General features: G+C 43.1%; 1 protein-coding gene across 1 annotated transcript in view; it reads left to right on the plus strand.

Annotated features, from left to right (window-relative positions):
• Window positions 1-215: 215 nt before the first annotated feature.
• Window positions 216-27,810, plus strand: part of si:dkey-9i23.6 — a 57,709-nt gene continuing 30,114 nt past the window's right edge. Inside the window, exons 1-2 of the mRNA XM_039743471.1 lie at window positions 216-883; window positions 7,095-10,844. Of these exons, the coding sequence (XP_039599405.1) occupies window positions 497-883; window positions 7,095-10,844 (4,137 nt within the window). The 5' untranslated portion in view covers window positions 216-496. The remainder of the gene's footprint in view (window positions 884-7,094; window positions 10,845-27,810) is intronic.

Here is a 27,810-nt window from a genome sequence, read left to right on the forward strand (position 1 = left end):
ACCAGCTTACCATAACAGTGAATGTGAGCAGTTCATCTACTTTGGCATGTTGAAAGTTGTGTAGTGTGATCCACTGCCTGCTGACCTGAGGCCTGTTGTTTAAAGCTTGAGGTCTCCTTTAAACGCCAAACGCAAGGGTTGGTCTTTTGTACCACATACCAGTTAAGCAACTGTGGATCAGCACTTCTGTGTCTCCACTAATTCTGTGTATTTTATTCTAATTGGCAGAATTGGAGCTGAAACAGGGGCAGAAGAACATGGAGGTGCATTTTGCCTCAAATCCCTACCATATCCTACACATGAAGGTGCCAAAGGAGTTCCACCCCAGAGTGAGGAATCTTCTGAAAATGATGTATCAGAAATCGATGCTCCAGAGCTAAATGGTGGCTCACCACAAGATGGAGGCAGCAAGAAAGTTCTGTTTCACATCAGACCCTTGCCCATCAACCAGGGAAAACAGTTTTCTTGCGTCACAGTAGATCAGATCTTGGCCCGGATGGAGGAGAAGCAAAATGAGAACAAGAGGCAAAAAGAGGCGGCATCCAAAGCAGAGTCTTCTATGGCCCCCTGGGGATTAAAGTACAGGGGCATCGGGGGGTTGACGTCTCCCAAAATGCTGAGCGCGGCCCCCTTCACTCTTCTGAAGAGCAAGAAAGAGGAACACGAAGGAGACCTGCCCAGCGTGACCACATTGAAGAGTTACCCAGAGATAGCAGAAAGTTTAGTGGAGAAAGTGCCCACCAGTTCAGAGTTCTTAAACTTCTCCGCCAGCCCGGATGAGCCCGTCCCGACCAGTCCATCACAGGCTAAGAGAGCCGAGGCAGACGTCCCGGGTAGAATCTCACTGAACGGTGGTGGATTTCTTCTCACACCACCTGCACAGGTAACAGCTTACTTCTCACCTTGCTTAGACATAAAAATAAATTTAGATTTTGATAACTGAACTCATCTGGTCGCTGTTAAGGTCCGTTCTTCACTTGAAGTCTTGTAACCTTGCTCCGTAACACTTACTCGATTATGTTGACCTCTTCTGTAAGTCGCTATGAATGAAGGTGTCTGCTAAGTGAATAAATGTAACCATAAATGCAGAAGTGACATTGCACTTCAAATGCAAGTACAAAACTGTCTACCTCTGGCTTTAGAGAACTGGCAAAGGCTAACGATGGATCAATAGTGACATCTGCTGGTGACAGGAAAAATCTACCTCCGTGTCTTAGGACTGGATTAGGGCGGAGAGAGGAAGAGGTCAGGAAATTATTTACAATCGTTTTGTCCATTTTTTGGGAATAAATGACGAAATTACTCCAATGATATAAATAGTACTATATGACCTACGGGGGGCTGTCACCTTCTCCTTATAAGGAGCAGAATGCTGAATTTCTCAGACCCTGGACCTGTTTCCCATTCTGCTATTAAAATTCCAGAGCTTCCTGTGATTCTGAATTGCAATACTAAGAAACAGCAGACACTGATTTACGTTTGTGGAATGTAAGGACTGCTCCAGGCGCTTATAACCGAGAGAAAGGGCGGAGAATGAAGAGGGCATGAGAATCGGCGAGACCGAACATTTAGTCAGGCCTGTTTAGCTAGTATTGAGGTCTTCTTCAAACTTTTTAAAGTGCCACCCTGCTTTCAAATAAAAATGACAAACTTATTATTCAGATAAGTAAACAATAAACAGTTGTATCTGCTCATTTTTTCTCTATTGCCCGATTTGGAGAAGCTGCAAATAAACTTTACGAATACTCACAATTATATGCCAGATCCATGTATGGATAATGTATAGACACACAGGCTACGCTCCCACTACCACGTTTTTCATTTAAAAATGCAGACATTAGTCTCCATTTTTGTCTTTCGTCTCCATGAACCCATCTTACTTCTGAAAATGGAGGCTTCTGAAAATCCTCTCCAGAGCTGTATACTTGTGTAAATGCAAAGAATGGCAGACGAGGTGAAATGTAAAAAAGTCAATCTCGTATAATTGGGAAAAATGGCAGAAAATAACCAGGCTGTCAGGTGATGTCTTCACAACCACGAGTCATAAAAACGCGACTGCCGACTTCTGGTGGCGACATCCCTTTTGAATAGCGCCAGCAAGAAGAGGCGGGTTTAATGTTTCAGAATCAGAATTGTCAGTCTTCTAGTGTTAGGGTAGAAGGATAGGAGAAGTAGTGGGCGAGAGCACCAATCCTTGACTTGGGGTGGAATTACTCTATAATAGGCCCTGAGCTTGTCTCTCATTCGCACATGTGTGACAGCTGGCTTGGCGTTGTAGTATGTGGATGGGTAAAAACGTAGACTTTTGAAAATGCAGGCTCTAACTCTACTTTGATTACCGTATATACTCACGTTTAAGTTCTCCCTCGGATAAGTCAGGGCTTGATTTTACCGTAAAATTTACGGTATTTTATAATATCGGTCGTATAAGTTGAATGCGGAAAACACACTGTTGGTCCAAGAGATTATGATATGCTAACATCCACCTGAGAGTATAACCACGGAGCACACGGCCTTTTTTTCTATGTATTGTGCCTACGTGACCACACGGTAATACCCGAACTATTCCAAAGGGAGGTTTGCACTGTTTTGTGTTTTTTTGTAACTCATGCACCTTTATCGTAAGAGCATCCCTTATCTACAATAGAGCGTTCAATTAGAGGAAAATATGAAGCTGATTTTAAATTAAAAGTTGTTGAAGTTGCGAAAGAAATTGGTAACTGTGCTGCTGCAACAAAATTCAATGTGTCTGAGAAACTGATGCGAAATTGGAGGAAGCAAGAAGATGTAAAAAAAAAAAAATAAATTTTAAGTGTCACGTTTTTGAACGGGCATATTAGTCGGGGTCTGATTTTATGGCGCATTTGATCAGAAGAAAAAAGGAAGTTGGGTCCATCCGTCCATCCATTATCCAACCTGCTATATCCTAACTACAGGGTCACGGGGGTCTGCTGGAGCCAATCCCAGCCAACACACGGCGCAAGGCAGGAAACAAACCCTGGGCAGGGCGCCAGCTCACCGCAGGGCACACACACCAAGCACTAGGGACAATTTAGGATCACCAATTCACCTAACCTGCATGTCTTTGGATGGCGGGAGGAAACCCACGCAGACATGGGGAGAACATGCAGACCCCATGCAGGGAGGACCCGGGAAGCGAACCCAGGTCTCCTAACTGCGAGGCAGTAGCGCTACCCAGGAAGGTGGGTTTAAATTAAAAGCCATTGAAGTGGCGAAAGAAATTGCTAACTGTGCTGCTGCAAAACTCAATGTGTCTGAGATTGGAGGAAGCAAAAAGGTGTTAAAAAAAACAAAATTTAAGTATCGTATTTTTGAACGGGTGTATAAGTCGGGGTCTGATTTTATGATTGATTTTTCGGGTTCCGAGACCCGACTTCTACACGAATATATATGGTAGTGTGAACCTCGCCCCGGACACAGACAGGCAGACACGTTAATGTCACCCACAAACACATCTTTATTCATCTTTTCCTCTTTTATAATTCCGCTCACCAACCCCAATACTCCTCAGTCCAGGCCAATCCAATGCCTTCTCTTTTCTCCTTTTTCTTTTCTCTCTCTTTCTCTTTCTCTTTCTCTTTTCTTCCCACCGCCTCCTTCCTCCTCCAGACGTTGCCACTCTTCCACCCGACTCTTGTCAATGACTGGAGGGAGGCGGCCCCTTTTATAGGAACCCGGATGGGCTCCAGCTGCTTCCCGGCAATCTCCCGCGGACACACCCCCGTGTGGCGGAAGTGCCGGCTGCGCACCCGGAAGCCATCCGGGTGTCCCCTGTCGTCTTCCCCCCGGCACTTCCTGGTGTGGCGGAAGTGCCGGACCCCTGGGATAATGAGGCGCTGGGGCGCCGCCTGTCGGTGGCCACGGGTCCCTACAGGGCTGGGCTTCCAAGCCCTCTACCCGAGGCCTCCAGTATAATCAGGACAGACGCCCCCTCTCGGTCTGGGGGAGACACAAGCCCTCCTCTCGTCCTCCTGGCCCGGCCGGGGACCACAGTAGTTACTTGGCCCTTCCTTGATTGGTTCCTGCTCACTACATTTTCTCAGCAGCTTTGCTCGCCTTATGCTAACGCTGTTGCTGTTGTTCAATGCCATCTGTAGAAGGGTTGGTGGTGAGTCACTCACTCATTTGGGCTAATAAGATGGTAGGCGCCCGACTCTTTCCACCTCACAGTTAGCACACAATTTCCTGGTTGGACTGGGTACTAGCCCTGCTTTTAACTGTAGTTGGCCATTGCCTCCTCAAAGTGGTCCTCCGCGCAACAAGACACAAGACCCGCTGCTGCCCACTGCTCTCGTTAGTCGACGTTTTCAAGGTTCCTGTTGAGCCAGTCCACCTCACGTGGTGCCCTCGGCGGTACTTCGGTCACTCTTCACCAAGGACGGCAATCCCCTACTTAGTTGATCACTCCTTTACCACGCTGAGGTGAGAGTCGATTTTTGAAGGAGTCAGGCTTATGCGTTACTCTTCATAACTATTCTGTTTTATTGTTTTTCGTATTTGCCATTGCCGTTGTCCACGCTAGATATTCATTTGTAGCTCCACGCTGTTGTTCTCCAGCGTTGCTGTCCTCCAAACTAGACATTCAAGCTTCTTCTTTTTCCTGTTACCACTGATGCCTGCATGCCTGTTGTAGGGCAAAGGCTACATCCTATGTGTTTTCGGTTGGTTTAGGGTGTGGGGAAATGTGAAAATGCTAGTGTGGATGGTGATTGTTTGAAAATTACATTATAGATATAAAAAAAATTAATAAAATTGCCTCTCGCTACTGAATTACATGACTGTCTATCTGACATTGCATTGGAAGATCCCCACATTGGCAACAGAATTAAAACATTGAGCGGTAGGAATGGGACTTGTGCCGGCATTAGTCACAATGAATCACCTGTGCCAAGTGTGGATGACCTGGGCACGAACAATACCAAGCAGGTTGTACTGAGCAGATACTAAGGGGGCTCCATACAGGGCGAGTCTTTACTTTGGTCTCTTTCTGAGCTTTGTGGTGTGTGTCTGTGTCCCACCATGTGTTTCTATTCTTTTATGTAATGTGTGCTGTGTGCCTTGGTGAAGCATTATTCAGATATTGAGTGTGTCATTTAGATATTTGATTAATATAATATCTGATTTATATATTCTTATATTAACACTGCTGCACTTGTCTTGGTTTTCAAAGCCGGCACTGTGTTCATGTAATGGTTTCTTGGGGTTAATATTGTCGTCTGATAAACTCTCTAATGTGGCGTCTGAACGAGAGGTCTGTTCTGCTAATGTGAGCTCGTCTTCTGCTCATAGTGGCATCGACATCTTGTTACAAATCATCTCAAAAAACTTAACTGACTAGTGAATCAATGTCTCTGCCATTCATTCACTAATTTAAATTATGTTGATATCAATGCTTTGTTAAAATATTCTAATAGGATTCTTTTTATTTCACATTGGATATTCATATTGAGTAGTGCCTGCCCACAGAAGTGCAAAAGAATACTCCTGTCAAAAATCATTTATTTTTGTTAATATTTTACTTACCACATGTAGTTTTTAATGATGGCTAAGAAACATTTTTAATCTCATGTTTCCATGGTGAATGGACATAAGTAAGTTTCCAAGAGAACTGGATCCGATATATTTTATTCCATGTTATTTTGGTGAATGGACATTACAGAGTTTCTTATAGAAAAGGAAACCAATGGTGACCAACCGAACATTTAAAATAGAACATAACACAGTTTCTAATAGCATGGGACCTACAGGTGGCCAATCAAAAATATTTAATCCCATGTTATTGTGGTGAATGGACAAAGTTTCTAAAATAACAGGACCCAATAGTGCTCAACCAAAAATTGGAAACCACACCTAACACAGTTTCTAATAGTGTGGGACCTAGTGGTGACTGAGCAAAAATATTTAATCCCAAGTTATTGTGGTGAATACACATTATAAGGTTTCTAACAGAACGGGACTCAATGGTGACCAGCCAAAATTATTTAATCACTTGTGTTCATGGTGAATGGACATAACAAAGTTTTTAACAGAACGGGACCCAATGGTGACCAATCAAAAATTTGAAACAATCATAGCACAAATTCTGATAGTATGAGACCTAATGGTGGCTGATCAAAAATATTTAACTTCATGTTTTTGTGGTGAGTGGGCATAACAAAAATTTCAAACAGAATGGGACCCACTGGTGACCAACACTGGACAACTATAAACAGCGTCAAAAATGTCCATGAAAAAAATGTCATGTTACTCGTGTTGCAAAATCGACACATAAAGTTCTTCATTTGTATGCTCACAAAGGGCAAAACGCATGTATTTTTTGCTTATATGCTGTTCAATATATAAATCCAGAAAACGAAAGTACTCCACAGACAAGAAGCCTATTCACATAGGATTGTGCTTTTGAATTGAAGACAGGACTGTTGACCAATGAATGAGGTGGAGAAGAAGCTTCTCGTTTGTGGAATACTTTCATTTTACAGAGTTATTTATTTAACAGTATTTTAGATAAAATGTTTGTGTTTTGTACATTGTGATCATATGACTGGCTGTCCTGATGCGTGAATTATGTTGCATGAATAAAGTAAGATTTTTTTCATGGATGTTTTTGATATGTTTGTTTCCTGTTGTCCTGCCTTGGTCACCATAAGCTTCCATTTTAGCAGAAATGTTATGTCAGTACTTCAAAAAAACATAACAAATATGTGTGAGAACAATATCAACTGTGTGGAGTAAGTATATATATATATATATATATATATATATATATATATATATATATATATATATATATATATATATATATATATATATATATATATATATATATATATACTTAATTTAAGATTAAGATTGGATTAGGACAGCCCGTGAGATGATACTTAATATGTGTTATTATTTTAGCAGTGAAGTACCTGTACATGAGATGTTCTTATACCCGAGAAATATGTCATCATGGTATCCCTGACAGCAGGCACAGGAATAGGAAAAACATGTGACTTGTAGTGATTGTAAAATGTGTTTATATGAAATGTAACTTACTGAATTTGCTTAACTTAATCTTATTTTCTTCCCAGAATCCAGATATATCACCTTTGGTTGAACAAGATGTTCCATCAATACCAGCAAATCAAGAGATGCGCTCTGGAGATGAAGCACCTCAAATCCAAGACCAAGCAAAGCCTGTGGATACTCAAGGCTCTGAGCTGACTTTGACTTTCGGTGAGAAACGAACATCTTTTACTACCGAAGAACATCAACCTTCTCCAGTCAAAGAACAGACTAATCCAGAAAGCCATGCAAATTTTCCTGTGGTGCTGAAAGAAGAACCAGTATCAAAAGTTGATGAACATGAAGGGGTTCAGAGTGAAGAAGAGTTGGAACGCAAAGATGGTGATAGGGAGAAAGAAGAAGAGGAGGAGGAGGAGTATGTTCAAAAAGAGGGGCACATTGAAGGAGAGCAGGAGGAAATGGTGGAGGAGTATGATAAAAAATATGCAGAAGATGGATTTATCTCTCAGCCATTGGCAGAGCTGAAGAATGTTGACCAGAGAAACTTCCACCTACCAGATACTGTAATAGGGAGTGACTCTGTAATCAAAAGAGGTACAGAAGAAAGTTCAGAAATGGCTGCTGAAGTGGGCAAAACAGCATTAGAGACCATCGGTGGAGAGCAAACCAGTTTAACACAAAATGGATCAAAAGGGTTTGAAGGTATCAGCTCACATGATGGACTGTTTCAAAGATGTGATACTGTCCATCTTCCCAAGCCAGAGCATGTAACTGGCCAGGAGCAGAGTCTTCAAGGCATAAAAACCAAGCATCCGCCTATCATGAGTGAGAATGAGGGTCTTTTGAATTTGGAACCTCTAGATCAGAAAGATCATTATTTGTCGGAAATGCAGACAATAAATAAAGCAGAAGCCAAACCTCTGGCCGAGGATCAGGAGTCCTTGATGGATCCGAAAGCTTTTATTCAAACTGAAGATGAACGCATGCAGTTTTCAGATGAGAAAAAGCTCCTCACTGTAGACACAGAAGAGCTTGACACTTTAGAAGTGCAGCCATTGAATCAGGGAGATGTTCAAGTCCACTCTTCAGTCATAGAGGAGCAAGACTTAGTGGGCACAAGAATCTTTGATCAGAAGGAAGTGCAGTCTTCTGTCCTACGGGAAGAGGGTTTTCAGAGTATGGAGGTTCTTGAGCAGAAGATGGCTCAATCTCCGGTGACAAGCGATCAGAGTTTCGGAGATTTTGAAGCTCTCAATGATAGGAAGGCTCAATCTTCCATTTTAGAGAAAAAAGGTTTAATAAATCTGGAGCCTCAGCTGAAAAATGAAATTCAGTTGCTAGCTGTAGAAAAGCAGAGTTTGGTTGACTTGGATATAGTGGATCAAAGGGAATTTGATGTTCCAGCCTCATCTAAGCAGACGCTGTTGGACTTGGAAAGGGCAAATCAGAAAAGGATTCAGTCTGATAGACAGATAGATTTGGTGTGCTTTGATCAAAATGATTTTGACTCTAATGTTACTGAGAAGCAAAGTTTAGTTGATTTGGAACTTCTAGATAAGAAACAATCCTATCCTCCAATCACAGAGAAGCACACTTTGGTGAATTTAGAGACTTTTCACCAGATGGAAAGTCAACCGCTGGTAACGGAAACTAACATTTCGGAGAGCCTGGAACCTCCGTATCAGACGAAGAGTCAATCACCTGTTACAGAGAAGCCTGAATCTCTGGTTCAAAAAGAAATTAGCCTTCAGAGCTTGATTGACTTTGAACTCACAGATCAGAAGTTTTCCTTCCAAGAAGAACATAGTTGCATTGATATGAAACCAATTGATCAAAACAAACTTCATTCTACAGACACACAGAAGCAAAGCATTTTGGAACTGGAGTCACTGGGTGAGGGAGATATTCGAGATTTAGCACCCAAAAAACACATATTGAGCAACTCTGAGAATTCAATTATAGAGCAGCAGAGTTTGTTAGACATGGAATGTGGAAACCAGAAAGTTACAGAGAAGCATAACCTCTTGGACCTCTTGGAGCCTTTAGATGCAACAGAAGTTCAGTCTCCAGTCAAAGAGCATAATTTGGTGGACTTTGAGCCTGTGGATCAAAAGGAGCATCTGGTGGTGATGGAGCCTCTGAATCAAACAGAGTTTCAGGCTCCCGTTATGGAGGAGAGCCCCTTGCTGAATCTTGGGAATCTGGAACACAGCAACATCCAATCTCCATTCAAACAACGGAGTTTGGTTCAATTGGATGGTACTAAACTAAAACCGCTGGATCCTCTAGATAGTGAGCCTCTGGGACAAACCGATTTTCAGGCAGATAAGGTTAGTTTGATGGACTTGGAGAATCTGGAACCGATGAAAATTCAGCCTCAGGTCAGTAATGCCCAGAGTTGGGTGGACTTGGAGCCTGCGAGTCACACACATTCCCCATCTCATATGAGAGAAAAAGATCATTTAGAGGACATTGAACATCAGGATCATATGAAGGTTCAGTTTCCAGTTGTAGATAATGGTGTTTTGGTGGAATTAGAGGACCAGGGTGAGGATGTTGACCAACTCTCATTCATAAGGGAGCAGAGTTTATTGGATGTGAAAGCTGTAGATGAGAAATATCACCCTATAGTGGAAGAGAAGGAAAGTGCGAGGGAGCAGAATGTTGAAAGTTTAACAGAAAGCAAGCACCTTCTTAAAACAGAATTTCATTCTATTGTCAAGGAAGAATCTGGAGATGTCAACCAAAAAGAAAGCTCATTTATAAGTATAGATGAAGGAGCTGAGGAGGTTAGGGATGGGAGTCCAGTGGAATGCTGTACCGATGTGGACCTTCAGTTTGCCTCTCTGGGGCAGAAGGTTAAAGATTTAAATGAGGAAGGGTTGAGGTTGAGCGCAGAGAGTTTTTCAGATCCTGACGTTAAACCCAATACTCTAAACCACAGCCTTATCACAGAAGAAACATCAATACATGACTCAAGCCATGTGTCACCTCTAGATGTTCAAGAAACAGACCTGTATCATCCAAGTCACAAAACGGCTATAGAATCAGATGGCAGGAGGGAGTCAGACCAGAACCCCATCCTTTCAAATACAGTTGTAGGACTACAAAGGGATCTGGATCGTAGAGCTGTCACAGGAGAGAGCAATCTTGGTAATGACGTGACAAATGGCACAAGAGATGTTTTTGGGGAAACAACCTTAGAGAATGTGAGAGATTCCAATTTTGGTAGCACATTTGGAAGTCAGCAGAACAATGAAGATAAATACATGGATGTAGAATTTATGGATGAGAACTGCATGGACAGAGAAATTTCTACTCCATCTTCTGCCATGAGTACATCAAGAGATACGCATGGAATATTTCCATTTAAAGAAGGATCAATATGCCCCAGCATTGTAGGAGAGGCTCACCCTAAACTATCTGAAGGACCTAGTGACATAGATTTCAAGCACCGTTTAATGGAAGAGAGTGACATGAAAACTCCAGAAGTAGAAGTGAAGAGTAGCAATCAAGAATCGGGGATAGAAGTCTTGCAGAGTTCCCAGAGTGGACCTTTAGTTTCCGAACAAGATTCCTATTACCATACCCCACAAAAGTTGGTCAAAGAAGTGGCAGATCCACCAGTGGACATTGGTACAAGTGTAGCTGTTTGTAATCTGGATAAGCCAGCACAAGAACTCGAGAACAAAGAGGAGAAGGTGGAGGAGGCAGAGGAGAGGAGGGAATTGGAAGAGGATGAAAAGGCTTCTATTCAACATCAGACTTCCTCGTCCATCAAACCACTCCTTGAAGAGCAAGCTGAGAATAACAGGGTAAGAATTTTGTTTATTTTTCTGTTGCTGATATTTACTAACCGGGCCAGACAGCAGGTGAAAGTCCAACTTTCAGTTTGTTTGCATTGTGTCATTCACACACAGGCATTTACTGTTTGCAAGAGGAAATAACAGAGGGGAGGAACACCAAGCTTTCCTTTCACCATGTTTATCCTAACTTTAACTGGGTCCGATTTCATCTTTCTTTAGTGTGTCGTTCTTCCTGATAGTGTAAAAAGTGTCTCTGCTTGTCTGGATATGGGTGAGTCAGAGAGTTAATATGGTGGTCTACTGCGACTAAGTATGAGGGAATGCATATTGAACTTGTGTGTGTCAGAGATCACTGCTCCTCTTATGTACCTCAGTCTGGTTCTGCCTGGGTTTAAGGCACGTTTTTTGCAATGATTATCATTTTCAGTCTGTTCCTAACAAAAAATTCATTTTATTTAAGATTATTTCTTTTTATTTTTTTCCTGTTTTATATTATGATTGGTGCATTTATTCATTTTGTTTGATGTGAATAAATTCTCTTAATGGTTGAGTGAGTTGTGGTCAACCTCCAGAGCTCTGCAAGTATATTGGAAGTCACATTTGTTTGACTGTGTCACTTCCAGGAGCCTCTTGAACCAGGAACTGATAGTCATAAACCGAGATGAGTCGGAAGGGTTCGTGCAAAGTGAGCAGTGCTTTTATTAAAAACCAAGTAAACGACAAACTGTCAAAAGATTCCTGTGCATGAATGAATAATCCACAACATCTAGAATAACTTGGATGATAAAATCAATTCTAAAATCAGCCACTCAATTCCATGTTAAAACCAAGACAAATTCCAGTGAAAGCAAAAGGTTTAATTGTGGGAAATACTTTACAAAGAAGTCTTTCCCACGCCACAACGATATTCTGTTTCCCCAATCCGAATAATTTCGCCTCTCCTCCACTCCTCCAGCAGCTAGCTCCTTTTAATTAACACCCGGGAGCACTTCCCGTTCCCGAAACTGTGGCTCAGAAGCACTTCCAAGTGAAGTTGGAGCCAGACAAAGTAGGTCTCGCTAGTCCCCTCACTGCCCACTGGCGGCACCCACGGTACCCGGTACAAGTCCTGTGGGAATCCGTAATGGTTCTGTAAACCCAGAAGGGGGCTGCCATCTAGAGTGCTGAGGGGAAGACAATACCCTGAATAAATTGTCTTCACCTGTCCTTCCATTATTTTGGCGTCCTGGCCGGGTAAGGATCATGCTACAGTTCAGGCCGGGATGCCAGTCCCAACGTGGCGCCTCTAACAACATGTACACGTGTGCATTTCTAGACAATATCCACTCAATTCAACTTGCCGCAAAGTGGACTACAGTCAAGTTCTAGAAGCATCGCAAGGAGAACTAAAGCAAACCGGATGACTTGACCACAATTTGCAAAAGGTCTGAATGCTTCTATGTGAATGACAGATTTTTTTAAATAAGTTTGCACAACCTTTCACTTTGTCATTACGGCTTATAGAGCATAGATACACAAAAATGGCACATCTATCTCTTTAAATTGAGACCTACAACACCATAAAGTGTGCAGTAAATGAAGACGTCTGAACACTTCCTGAATCTGCTGTACAGTTTATGGAAAGAATGTTACCCAGAATACACTTTGAGTGTTAATATACCAATGGTGGTTTTGTAGTTTATGAGGCTTGTACTGCTTATTAGTCTGGCTGTGAGCTAAATGCCTCCTCATCTTCACACTTGCCCAGTGTTGACCAATGTATTGGACATTGACCCTTGTTCTACCAGCGATTTGTTAAGGAGGTTTTACGGCCCGTGGGAGTGGAGCCAGCACCATACCTTACTGTCTGTTTCCTTACCACATGTTTACCTTGTGTTTTGGACTCTTTGGCCTCCTTTCCCAGTAGCCTGTGATTTTGACCGAGATTGCGAGTGGACTCTGCTACCAGCGTAGCCAGGATAGTGGGGCCAAGCCTAACGCTGCTCCCGACTGAGCAGTAAATGACCCTGGACTCGCCTTTGTTGTCTCAGCTGCAGTGTTCTGGTGAGGCAGAGCTGCGTGTTTGTGGAGTTTGGTGCCAGAAACCTCAGCACAGGTGGTGAGATTTGCCCCGAAGCCTGGCCAGAGGACCTGTTTTCTATTTTTTTTTTTTTTTTGGAGAGAGTTTCCACTTCAATTACAAAGCTATATTTACAGGGTACTCGTGTGCATGTTATTATTATTATTTTTTTTTGTCTAACAGGTTTTAACTTTTGGAATTAGGAGGAAGTCTGATGAAATATTTAGCTTTTCTTTGCAAAAGCATGTGGTGAAAGATACATCCTGCAGATGCTCTGGGATGCATCATCAGGGAATGTTTCCTGGGTTCATAAGGTGTTTCGGGTCTCACAACACCCAAGGGACCCAGTCCTGATGGCTGTCCTTCTGAATGGCCCACTCATGCCCAGCAGGGTGTAGACCAGGGGTCTACAGGTAGCTCACAACCCCTTTCCAAGTAGCTCACCAAAGGGTTAATGAATCCTACATAAATTTGAAAACTTGATTAGCGGATGGATGGATGGAATAGTCTAATTAGGGGTGGGCGATCTTTCCAAAAAATCATATCACGATCCTTTTAACACATAATCACGATCCACAATCTGATTTGCAATCTAGATTTTCAATTTCACTTAAGAGAGTATCCGGACTCAAACTCCTCAAGACCTAAGTAACACTTTATTTTAAATATCACATAAAGTTGAATTCAACTGTTCTCTCGTTCGCTAGCTAAGCGGAGTTAAGGAACACGCCCCGAAGCTGGCGAGTGAGTGAGGAAGGCCCCTCCCCTCGGCCCGTTGCGTGGATCTCGGATTCGCGCAAATAAATCGATATCGCAAGCAAACTCTGAAATGAGAGAAGTCGCAAAATCAACCGGAATGTTCCAGCAAATTATAGAAAAAAACCTGATCTAAATCCGTTATGTAGTCCTCTCGTGAAAAGCGGACAGACAGACATACAGACAGAGAGACATTGGATTTTCTATATTATATATTAGTAAACCTTCAAAATAATGTGGAGTTAAAGTTAAATGCATTCTCAGCATTTCTTTCTTAGTAGAGCCAGATAACCATAAGAATCTTCACCAAGCAGCTCTGAAAATGTCTGCTTTGTTTGGGTCTCCATCCCTCTATGAGTCTGACATGAATGTCATGAAATCAAAGTTCACAACAAGACTGACAGACAAACATTTAAATGACTCCATAAGGGTGAACCAAAGTGGCGACACTCCACCAGACACCTCAGTACCAGTCATCTGACTAACTAAAAAACACATCACACATGCAACTGGACCTGTGAATAAAGTGACACAGTGACATGTGACAAAATGACAAATGAAGAAGTCCGATCTGCGTATTTGGAATTGCATGGTTTTGTTTTCACAACAGTCATGTTTTAATTCAATAGTGTGAGATAATGCATGGGTGGCGCAGTGGTAGTGCTGCTGCATCGGACTTAGGAGACCCGGGTTCGCGTCCCGGGTCCTCCCTGCGTGGAGTTTGCTCCCACAGTCCAAAGACATGCATTGGCAATTCTAAATTGGCCCTCGTATGTGTTTGTGTGTGTCCTGCGGTGGGTTGGCACCCTCCCCGGGATTGGTTCCTGCCTTGTGCCCTGTGTTGGCTGGGATTGGCTCCAGCAGACCCCCGTGACCCTGTGTTTGGATTCAGCGGGTTAGAAAATGGATGGATGGAGATAATGCATACAGACATACAAAATGTAATTGCAGGTGAAATAAATATTTTTTGTGATGTTTTAATGCAAATTGTGAGTTGTGGACACCAACATTTTGTAAATGTTCAGGCAAAACAAGCGTATTCAGTTTGTTTGGGTTGAAATAAGCTATGAGAATAAACGTTAGAAAACATGAGTAGTCATTTTGTAAAGGTAGCTCTCAGGGGAAAAAAGGTTGGAGACCTCGGTGTAGACTCTTCCTCCAAAAGTCCCTGCTACTTGGCCAGCTTCCTCTCAAAAGCCTCCTCTATATGATCTTCCCAGGACACAGTCAATTCTATCCGGGCAAACTGTTTGGAGGCCTCTGACAGAATGACAACATCTGGTGTCACAAGAACGAGTCAAAGACATCATTAAGGTTTGGGGCAGCCACCCTGTATATTGTTCCAAGGCTGCAAAATAGATAAAACAGAGATGTTCACAGATCCAAGTCCTAAACAGGACTGAAGGTATGGTATCAAAGATGGCGTCTTTATTAGCCAGTGCAGGAAATGACATCATCGGGGATGAAACTGGAAGTGACGCCATCATCTGCCCTGGAGCCGGAAGTGATGTCATCATTGGCGGCGGAAACAGAAAGTGACATCACCAGAGATGATGAAGAGCGGAAATGACATCAGAGGCGCCTGAAGCGGGTGGGATTTCCCAAGAATGGTCTGCAAGGAACTGAGAGAGACAATTTGTGCACCCTGCACCCCGCCACCCCTTGGTCTGGCATGGAATTATTATAACTCGGGCCCTTTAGCTGCCACCTACTCTCAAGTATGTGACACTGGTCGTAATGAAGTTGCCAGAAACTTAAGTTGCTTACCCAGATCTACCATTGTCTACTAGTCCTCAGTGGTGGAAAGGACCTCTGCTTGATGCCAGGACTGAGCTGGCTCTAGCTTCATTACTAAAGTAAAAGTAAATTTAAAGTCACATTTATAAGGCACGGACATCTGAACTGAGCGTTTTTCTGCCGTCTGTAGCACCAGACACAGCTCATTACAGCATATCCGACTGTCCACATGGGCTTTCACCACTTACGTTTGGTCGGATGCTCGTTCGGATGTTATCAAAAAAATGTTGCATAATGATGATGATAACAATAATGGAGAATTCGATACAGTTTGTAGGGTTGTGCTAATAACGTAAGTTTAGCTACTGTGGATTATTAATGCCGGTGGGTTAGTGCATACACAAATAGTGTTTGTATATTGCTTATCTCAAGGCGACAAGTAGCCACTCTTCAGGGCTAACAACAACTCGCATATCGGTTGACCGGCATGTAATATGGTGTTGTATCAGCTGCAGCAGGCAATCAAAACACGAAACTGACATCTGGCAAGATTTGAAGAATTTATGCGGAAATCTTCGCATTTCTCCTTTGATTACACAAAAGCTGTGCAGTCAGAGGGTCAACCCAGTAGTGGCGGCGATGTTTTCTCTGCCAACGTCGCCATATCAGGAGGATTTTTAACACAAGGAGTTCACTACTCAGGTCTAATAGAGCCAACTGATCCATATTTCGAGAATCCAAGTAAGGGTGAACCTCGAACCCAACAGGTTAAAAAGACTCTGGATTGCCTGATAACTGCCACCCACAGGTAAACACACAAAAATACAATCTGGGCTGCAGGTTGGTGTTTAACAGAGGCAAACGAACGCGAATGTAACTTCATATTGAAGTCAATTAAGCGCCACTACAAAACGCAACTTCATGCAACGCCCAGTTCACACAAAGCGCATTCTTTTAAGCAAGATGTGAACGCCTGTGTGGACGGGGCCTAAAGCACCTATCACAGACAAGAGTCACAAACAATAAAACACGGAATAAAATGAAATATCAAAACAAGCTGCAATACAAGGACAATATAAAAGTCACCTACAGACGGCAATGCTACCCAAATGCCAGTCTGGACAGATGCGTCTCGAGTTGACACTTAAACAGTTCAATAGATTGTGCTGATCTCCTTGTCCGTGGAAGATCATTCCATAACCCTTGGAACAATGGACTCGAGTGTGCCATTAGTCTGGTGTGAGGAACTGCAAGGAGATGGAACTGAGGAGATCTCAGAGCTGTAGTGCTGAAGGAGGTTTGGGATATTTTGGAGGGCTTTGATCGTGCAGAGCTCTCTCTGTAAGGCTGGAGATATACAGTACTTAATGCTACGCGAGGCATGAGCTTGAGGATGCTACTGCTACGCAAGCAGTGAACTGTCTATACTTGTGCGTGCACTTTAAGTAAATCTGGAGGATTCCACCAGGTGTCAGTGCAAGAAATCATCACAGGGAGAATACAACGTGTTGTGAACTGAGGAAAGAAAGATGTTAAAAATTAAAAGATTTACATTCTGATGCTGTTATGAAGGACCAAAAAAAACATGGCAACAGCGACACAGAATGTCGAGACAGTATGTGATACCTTTAAGTATTGTGTCATTGTGATGGGGAATATGCAATGCTTGTATTATGTATGTGAGAAATGGTTGAAGAAAAGCACCACAAAAACATTTGCGTGTCAACATTTAAGTGTGATGATTTGCTTCACCACATCGAACCATTCATTAGACATCGCAGCACGCAGATTGATCCTGTTGGATCTGCAAACCTGCCGTCACGGTGCTGACGTCACGTACCAAAACTTGCACACACACACCACCCATATTTTTGCTGGTACTGCAACTCACGCACGCCTCACGTTAATTTCTGAGGACATGTTTGGAGGGCGCATCAAGAGAACGCTGGGAACGCGTGGTAGCCATTATCCGTACACGTATGTGTTCTGAGCATGCAGTATAAACCTGGCCCTAAGGGAGTAACCAGCATTTTGAAGTGGATCCTAAATTCCACTGGGATCCAATGTAGAGAGAATGCCACTGGGGAGATGTGGGTCCATATGTGTGAATGTGTTAAAAGCCTGGTATTGTGAACAGTCTGAAGACAGGACACATCAGTTTTACCCTGACAGGTAAAAAGGGAATTGCAATAATCCAGACATGATAATGAAAATCAAAACTCCGAGTCTGAACAAATGTGACTTCTAAATTACATATGGATGAATGAGAAGAAGTGGAAATGAGAGAGTGACTGCCAGGTGCCAATCATGGGGGGAAAAATTAAAACCTTAGTTTTTTGCCCATTTAATGTAAAGTAGTTGGCTTGTAGCCAGTTATTGACCTCCTTCACGCATTTCACGTTCATGTTGGTGCTCATTTTGGTGTCATTTATTTATGTTAAGATTGCTTTTTGATGATTTATGCACATTACTCTTTGTTTTTGATCTTATCTGTCACCTGCCTGTGTTATGTTCCATGTGTTTTGTGGGTGGGGCCTCAGGAGGCAGGGCCACCTGCCAATCACTGCCAGGAACAGCCCTCCACACTCTAAATCTGGAGGCTCTTCCACAGTTCCTGGTGGTTCATTTCAGATTGGGGAGTTTCCTTGTGTTTTGTAATTTCTTGTGTTTTTAACTACGGATTGGATTCTGTTTTGGAATGTTTGTTTACTCGGAGTTGCCTTATTGCTTTGGACAATTCCTTTATGTCTTTGCACTCAATGAACCTTCATGTTATATCTGAGCATTTTAACTAAGAATAAGCCTTTTTACTTTATAAAGATTTTATTAGGCCTGTTCTGTATCTAAACAGGGTGTGGCAGTTTAGCACCCTCTAGTGGGCAATTTTTAGATGTGCATAAGGAAGTTATTGGGATTTATGTGCTTGGGTACTCCACGACACTCTGAGGGTAGGACAAATCCTTATCCTAGTCAGGCATTTAGGAGTAACTCTGAGACACTTCATAAATACGGGCACTGGACCCAGACTCAGCCACTCTGGAACATCAACATTGTTGTTTTTAAGCAATTCCTGTGTAAGTTTAGCTTTTCGCTTGTGGTTGCTGTTCTGCTGGAAAACAAATCTTTGCCCAAGACACAGATTTCTTGCAGACTGAATTTCAATGTGGAGAGCAGCTGCACATGAGCTAGGAAAAGCAAAATGGTATCACAATAAGGCAATTTTAATTATTGCCTTTAGCGGAAAATAAACCTCAAGTCCGAATTCTCCATATTCCAAAATCCCCATAAAGAGACAAAGAACATGAAATAAATACTGAATGAATCCATGAAATATTAAAGAAAAGCAGAATCCTAACACAATGATCATACGGTGCCGTTGCCTTAAATTCTGGGGACACAATGGTGTCATTAGTGCCCTTCGCCTCATGACCCCCACCCATGACCCTATCCATGACTAAGCGGGTTAGAAAATGACTGAGTGACTAATGGCAATGATGTCTGCTGTCATGTGGTGACAACAAACACAAATTAATGATTCCAAACCCAAATCTCAACCCAAAATGGTGGTGTCATGACTTCATCATCACAATAAAAAAAATAAATAAAGCATAAAAGTATAGGATAGAAAATGAATTAATATGACCGGTCATAATGAAAAATGAATGTTCATAGCAAACGCATGACACCAGTTCACACTTTGTTTTTCACTTCTAGAGCTGTTATGTCTTTTTTAGACCACGCTGGCTTGGCTTGAATTGCTCACAGGTGCAGTAAGCGGTTTATACTCCCCACACTTAGGACTGAATCTATTATTTCATTTTCTATTTTTAAATTGCTTTTGTTCTTTGCCTGGGTGATGAGACTGTTGTGTCAACATACACCCTTAAATTGCTTCCAGAGTTTGCATCCTGTGAGGCGGCGTCACTCGACTATTATTCATAATTAGCTGGGGCCTCGATCTCTGCTTGCTTCAGCTGCCAAATCCCCTGTGGCTTTGGCTGATCCCTGAACTTGTGACATGCATTTGACACTTTCATTTGACACTGCTGAAAGTAGACTAAGTACACTAAGACTACTTTTTATTACAATACTGCAAGAGTGAATGAACATTCTTTAATATAATTCAAATAACTGATATTCTTTTAGAAAAATAGATAGATTTGAAAGGCACTATATAATAGAAAAATTGGCTGATAGATCTGAAAGGCAATATCTAATAAATAGCTGTGAAAGGCACCATATAATAAATCAGAAAAGTACTATATAACAGATAGAAAGATAGACAGATATATGTGAACGACACTATATAAAAAAGATATATGTGAATGAGAGAGAGAGGTTAGGAGAACGCACTGATACAGCGCATTGCCGCACCCACCACACGACAAGCCAACTCAGGATCCAGATTAGGACCCGAGTGCGGGTGATACCTTGGTACCACACGAGTTCAGATGGAGTAGAAAAGTGTGAGATTTTTTTTATGGTGGCTGGAGTGCTAATTCTACCATCAACCCCCAAGCAAGTTGGAGGGCCTACATGCAGGGATGGATGCAGATTAACGTCATACCCAGGACGGAGCAATTGCAGGTTTACGGACATATAAAAAAGGTACAGCATTATCTGTTGTCACACATGTACACTTTGGGGACACCTTAAAGCAGGGGTCTCCAACTCCAGTCTTGGAGAGCTACTGTGGCTGCAGGTTTTCATTCTAACCCTTTTCTTAATTAGTGACCAGATTTGGCTGATAATTAACTCTTTGCCTTCATTTTAATTGATGATGATAATAATAATAATAATAATAATAATTAATAATAAATTAATTCTTTGCATTTACATTGTGCTTTTCCCACTACTCAAAGCACTCAGCAATTGCAGGTTAACGGCCTTGCTCAAGGGGCCAACAGAGCAGAGACCCTTTTGGCATTTTACGGGATTCGAACTGGCAAATCTTCCGATTGTTAGTGCAGATCCCTAGCCTAAGAGCCACCACTCCACCCACTAGTGTGAAAGGCACTAGACAAGAAGGTATATGTTGTGGCCCGCAGAGGGCGCTCCTGCTGCCCATACCTGACACAGACGGACACAGTCCCACGGATCGCCATGCTTAGGCCATCAACGCGGATCCGGCATTTCACCATCTAGGAGGTAGGCACACGGGACAGATGTAAAACATTCCCCGTGGGTAGATCATCACCCATCTCATTACGGATCCCGTCCTCCGGAGCCTCTTTATTCAGGGTGGCCTCTCTCCACAGCACGCCGAACTGGGCTTCCTTGCTGACAGTGTGCGTGTGGCTGCCCACTACCTTAGGACTTCGCATGGACCTTTTCTTCCCCATTGGCTTTAATGAGCCTCTTCACTGTCTCGCTTCTTTTTTCAAGTGTGACTTCAGTGCATGCGTTCCGCTGTGTTGACATGTGCTGCGGTGTCGGGTCGCCACAAGGAATAAAATTGCAGGTCCCTGACTTGCAGACGGACAGGTATCCTGCCGACTACGCCACTTGTGGCCTGCAGAGGGTGCTCCTCCCGCCCAAACCCGACACAGACAGATGCAGACAGACAGAAATTTGTTCCTTCCAAAATTCCTCTGGTTGAAGTCTCCAGCATTCCAGGGTCAGAATGATTCAACAATAGAGAGTGTTGATAACAGAGTGAATTAATGAATTAATAAGTTACATCCTCCTTGTTACTATTTATCTCCCTAGATGGTAACATGGGTGACGTCCGCCTGTATTTCAACATCTGCATTATACATTTTATATCTACTTGTGATGTTTTGGACCCACGATTACTGCATATTTTATGTTTATTACACTAAATAAGTTAAGAAGTTGTGAAAAATGCAAGATAGAATAATCACTGCACCAGTAAATAACATTTTTGAAGCCGGACATGTGAAATTGAGTCTGAAGATGTGTCCCCCAAACTTTAATCTACATTCAGCAATGATGTTCCTGTAGCCTCTTTTGTGTTGAAAGTATTTCATTATTTGTTACATGATCTCTCCAGGTTACTTTAAGAATTCTTCCCAAGCATCGTTGGTGTAACACCTCTAAATTGCGTGCTGAATTCATTGTCATCTTCCACGTTTCACTGGCATATGTTGCTGCAGGCCGCACAATTGTTGAATCTAACTTCATCTTTATACTGAGGTGTAAGGTCTTTGATTTTCACATGTTGTTGATGCTCCTGAAAATGCCAGCTGCCTTGCTCAGTCTAGCATTAGGGTCATCGTCAACATGATTATCCTTCTCTATGCGGCTGCCAAGGTAGGTCAACTTGACGACTTTTTCCAATACAGCCTGCAGTGCCATGACTGACTATGTGCCAGTTAGAGTACCCACTCTCATAACCTTGGAATTCTCTCCAGTCACTTTCAAGGAGACAGATGCGGCACAATCAATGAGAGAGAAGATTCCAGATTCTTTATTTGTCCCATACACGGGTATACAAGTGTCAATTCTAATGAAATGTGCCCTGAATCAGCTGTGAGACTGTGCAATAAAGTTAACTATTAGATACATTTAATGAAATTAAATTAAAAAAGAAATTTTCGTTAAAAAGAAATTTTAAAGGGTAGAACTAAGGTGATACAATATATAGAAATAAAACGTTTATATCAATTAAAGCTGTAGCTGCATTTGTTCAAAATTACCAAAGTTCTGTGGCTTTTAGTTTGCAGTTCTGGCAATAGGATGATACATTGTTAAATAATTCCATAGACTAAATATCTTCATTTTAAAAGTTTTAGTAAATTCAAAGCAAAATGGTTCACGCAAAAATAGACAGAAATTGACACTAAACCAAGGAAAAGAAAGGTTCTTGTTTACGAAAAGTTCGGGTTAAGTCGTCTTTATCTTGTTTCATTTTGGTCATGCAGTAACATTACGTGAAGAGCGTTAAGTCAGAAAACTGTATGCCGATCTCCTTTTTTGCAAACTTTTTTAAAACATTTTATTAATTTTATTGTAATCATTCCATACAAATCAATCAATTTTTACAAAAAATAGGATTGAAAACAAGTCGACCCCCACCCCTGTCCTTTTTGCAAACAGTTCACACTGTTAGTGAGGCTATTTCCTAACTGGCTTGTTATACAGATATAGCGAAGAAAGTCCTGTTTCATGTGTCACACACATGCATATGGGGGACAGTTTCCAGGTTCAGATAGTGTTACTCGTCAGCCAGACCGTGGGTTGGCACTCTCAGCTGACCTTCTCTCCTCTTGTTCCCCTGCACATCAGCCAAAGACCCTAACCCTCTCAATGACACCACAACTGGTCCACACACTGTTGACGTCACTTCCAGCAACCCCTGATGATGTCATTTCCGGTACTCAAAATCCATCTTCCTGTTCAGGGACGCCCTGACTCCAACTCTTCCTGTGTTTCACCATATTTAAGACCAGTACACAACCTGTTAGGCAGTTCAGTTGTGACCTCTGCACCTGTAAAGATGGGTTTCTTTTATACATCCATCCATTATCCAACCCGCTATATCCTAACACAGGGTCACGTGGGTCTGCTGGACCAATCTTAGCAAGGCAGGAAACAAACCCCAGGCAGGGCACCAGCCTACCTCAGGGCGTACACACTACTGACAATTTAGGATCGCCAATGCACCTAAACTTCATGTCTTTGGACTGTGGGAGGAAACCCCTAGCAGACACGAATAGAACATGCAAACTCCATACAGGGAGGACCCGGGTCTCCTAACTGTGAGGCAGCAGCGCTACCCACTGCGCCACTGTGCCACCCTTTTTAGATCATGCAACTGTGAATGTTTTTTTTAATATAACAGAAATACAGAATACTCGTTTAGTCACTGCACCATAAAGTGTCACCAAGCTATTGTCACGTTTCAGCCAGCATTTCCACCCCCTGGCTATGTTTCAAAGCTGTATTTCTGGTCTGTTGTGTCTAATTTTATATCATTTGTATTAATGGTTCTTTTATGTGTTGTGTATATTTTTCTGTGTCTTTATTTGTAAGTGGAATAGGCCCAGGTTATGACCCATGTGTTCTGTGGGTGGTTCCCCAAGGGGTGGGGCCACCTGCCAATCACTGCCAGGAATGGCTCTCCACCCTATTTATGGGAGGGCCTTCCATTGTTCCTGGTGTTTCATAGCGGATGTGCTAGGGAGTGGAGTGTTTCTTGAGTTTTCTGTGCCTCGCTATTGGTTTTTGTGTTTTCTGCACTTTTTGAACCTGTGCTCTGTTCTCTTTTTAACTGCAAATTTGGATTCTGTATTAGGACTTTGTTTACTGTCAATTACTGTGATTCCTTTGTGGTGTTCGGAGCTTTGTGCTTGCACAATCTTTGATTAAAATGAACCTTTTATTTTATAAAGATCTTTTGCAGCTCTTTTGGTGTCTAGTCGAAGTTTTGGTGGTGTTTCCGCTCCTCTAGTGGGCAATTTTTGAAAGGGATTCCCACAATTACGACAGCTGTCTTTTATACATTTTTGCATAAGTTCAGCTGCTTTGATTGATTGCTTTTATGGAGGTGAACATCTTGTTACTAACTGGAGCCAATCTCGGCCAACACAGGGTGCAAGGCTGGAACAAATCCCTGGGGAGCCAGTGTGCCAGCCCACCGCAGGCATACACACACACACGCCAAGCTCACACTAGGGACAATTTAGGATCACCAATGCACCTAACATGCATGTCTTTGAACTGTGGGAGGAAACCCACGCAGACACGGGGAGAACAAGCGGACCCTGGGTCTCCTAACTGCGAGGTGCTACCCACTGCGCCACCTTGCCGCCCGAGTTCCTTTTATTTTGCTGGTTTTCTTCAGGTTTTGGTCATCCCCAAACCTTTTTTTTATGTCTGTTGCTTATTTTTTTACCACACATTTAACTTGCATGGAGTAAAAGGAGGTGCAGGAGGAGGTTAGGAGTATTTACTGATACAGCGTGGTGCCGCACCCACCATATGACAAACCACCTCAGGATCCCAAGGAGCCGAGTGCAGCCATGCAGCAGGTGACACCTCCGCACCACATTAGCTCGAATGGAGTGGAACAGTGTGACGGCTTTCACAGTGGCTGGAGTGCCAATCCTGCCACCAACCCCCTGAATTTTCCCTTGCAAGTTGGAGGACCTGCTTGCAGCTCTGGATGCAGGTTAACGTCATACCCAGGAAGGAGCAGTCGCAGGTTTACAGACTCTGCCATATGCTAAAAAAACTGTGGGAAACTGATATTGTATTGAAATTAAGCAGACACACTTAAGCAAATGTAACATTAAACTTAACACCCTAAGATTGGCTCTTACATAAGCATTACAATTACAAACAAGATCAGAACGGTGTGCAAATGGACATGAATAGAAAACCTGTCACCTGCTGTAAAGTGCAGTGTGCTAGACTGGTGGTTAATGTAAATAGACTTAACACGAGACTTAGGATGCGTTTCTGTTCTGATGGTTCCTTCCTCATAGTCATTTGTTTGTTTCAATTTACTGCTGATTTGGATTGTGTTTTTAATGTATTTTATTTTTTTTATGTTTACTGTCAATGGAGGTGCAGTGGTAGCGCTGCTGCCTCGCATTTAGGAGATCTGGGTTCGCTTCCCGGGTCCTTCCTGCGTGGAGTCTGCATGTTCTCCCCATGTCTGCGTGGGTCTCCTCCCACAGTCCAAAGACATGCAGATTAGGTGCATTGGTGATCCTAAATTGTCGTGTGTGTGCCCTGTGGTGGGCTGGCGCCCTGCCCGGGGTTTGTTCCTGCCTTGCACCCTGTGTTAGCTGGGATTGGTTCCAGCAGACCCCCGTGACCCTGTAGTTAGGATATAGCGGGTTGGATAATGGATGGATGGATGTCAATGGAGACTCTGATGGGGGCTCTCGAGAGACTGAGAGAGGAGTCTGAGTGTCTGGGCTTGCGAGGGTTCTGATAAAAACCAAAGAGCCAGGCGTTTAATGAGCTCTTGGGCACGGCCATCAGCAGTGTGTCTATCTGCGGAGAGAGTGTCGACCTCGTCATTGAGAGGTTTATTACCTCAGCAGTGACATTCATTGCTCCGGTGACTCTTCTTATGAAGTCAGTAGACGAATTGGGAGAACATTGGGGGCCATGAGGTCGCTGGAAAGGGGTGTGTGGTGCTCCTGATATCTGAAAGGACGAAGGTCCAAGTCTTTAGAGTCCTGGTGCTTCCTGTTTTGCTATACGGTTATGAGACATGGACGCTATGCAGTGACCCGAAGTGACTGGACCCCTTTGGTGTCTCTTTGGAGAATCCTTGGGTACCGCTGGTTTGACTTTGTGTTGCTCATTGAGTCCCGAAAGTGGCACATGACCTGCATTGTGAGGTAGAGTCAGTTAAGGCACTATGGCCATGTGGTGCAATTCCCTGAGGGTGATCCGGCTCACAGGATCCTCATTGTTGAGGGCTAAAGCGGCTGGACCAGGCCAAGGGGTCGCCCACGTAACACCTGGCTGCGGTAGGTAGAAGATCATTTCCAGAAGGTGGGACTGGACTGGGTGTCTGCCTGGGGGGCTGGCAACTATGATCCCAAGCTGTTTTGTCGTGTGGTGGAACGGCAACGTGCTGTACCAGTGCATGCTCCCCAACCTGACCCGGCTATGTTTATGGGATATTTTATTGTAAAGCACTTTGGCTACAGCATTACTGATGTTGTTTAAAATATGCTCTATAAATAAATTGACATTGATATTAGATTTAGATAACATGGCCGCTGCTGAGATACGGTGAGGAAGAGAATTCACTTTGTGTTTATAATGAACAGTTGAACAAATTTGTGGTGCCATGTCCAGGTGGATAGAAGCTCCCCTTGAGCCTCTCTGTTCCGGTCATAATATTCCTAATGCGTTTGTCATTTTTCGGCAGGTCAAACAGATAGTTACTGGGGTGACACAACAACTTTTATTTCTATAGCACGTTTTCATACAAATGATGTAGTGCTTAACAAGATGAAGAAAGAAAAAAGAAAAGATTAGGCAGTACTGTGTAACATAAAACAAAGTAAGTGCTGATGGCCAGGAGGACAGTAAAAACAAAAAGAAAACTTTGCAGAAAAAAAACCCCAACATCTGCAGGGGTTCCAAGGCCATGAGACCACCCAACCGTCACTGGGCATTCTACCTAAAAGTCTCTGATGATCCTGGTCGCTCTGCTCCTGCACCTCCTGGTATGAATGTCCTGCAGAAGTGGTAGATCAGATTTGGTGTAGCGTTGCTGTCACCCAGATCACTATGTGTACTTCCTTAACTCTTTCAGGTCTGAGGTCGACTTTTGTCAAAATTCAGGAGTAGAGGACGGTAATCAGCTGTAAACTGCAACAAAACTCTCCCTTACGTTTTAGTTTGACTCTTTTTGCTAGAAGTTACATGGGTTTGTTGACTTCCCTACGCATGCAACCTCTAAAATGGCATTGACATCTGGAGAGAGACCAAAGCGAATGTGCAAAGCAAATAACTCCATGGACGTTTTCCGTAATTTCGTTGAATAGAACTCTGACTTGTCGGACTCCGAGTTTGATGCAAGTGACCTGGAGAATATCAAAAATGAAAGTGAGGTACCAGCATCATCTGAATGGTCCCCAGATGATCGTGACACTGAACACTTTTGTGTAGCTGAAGCGCCTACAGAAGTGTTTGCCTGGTATGACCACCACTTATGATGTCAAGAGGTACAAACCAGATTGCGTCACACTGCAACCGCTACCACCACCCACCTGCTGTGTGAAGACAGCCAGGCAGCTGCCCCATCGTGCATTCCTGCTAACCTTTGACGTGCCCGCACACAGTCACTGTCGGGGCGGCCTTAGGCACGTGCAAACTGTGCACCTGCACAGGGCCGCCAAATTTCAGGGGCCGCCACACCAATATAGATTGAATATAAAACAGAAAGACAAAATAACGGCACAGCTAAAAATGCAGCGGCAAATTTTGGCAAAAGTTAAAAGCTTGTGTCATGAGCACGAGGAGGCTTTGCTGTGTCTGCAATGGATGTGGTCATCCGCCGTGCATAAGACACCATATTGACATTGGCGGGCGAAGGGTGCACCGATTCTTTCTCTGCCCAGGGCCACCACGAGCCTAGAGTTGCCCCTGTCACTGCCGCCAGAGATGACGAACATACGCCAACAGCAGCCACAGCACATAGCAACAGATGTTTTATGTTGACTTGTGTGTGAAACCATTGCTATGTGTGCTTTTCAGAAAACTGAGTTTTTTGGGAAAAATATTCAGCCCTCAAGGAGTTAATGTCCTGTTCCCAAACCGGGAGGAGATGCTCTGAGTCGAGACACTTTTTCTACAGCGCCAGAGTAGAAAATCGTTAGGATCACCACCGTCTCAGATGGTAAAGACATTGCCTTGCCTTTTTGGACTGGGCTTGAATATCTTCGGTTCGTGTGAGACTGTCAGTCATAGCTTACGCTGTTCTGTCGT

This window comes from Polypterus senegalus, unplaced genomic scaffold, assembly GCF_016835505.1.
Source record: "Polypterus senegalus isolate Bchr_013 unplaced genomic scaffold, ASM1683550v1 scaffold_2219, whole genome shotgun sequence".
Taxonomy (NCBI): domain Eukaryota; kingdom Metazoa; phylum Chordata; class Cladistia; order Polypteriformes; family Polypteridae; genus Polypterus; species Polypterus senegalus.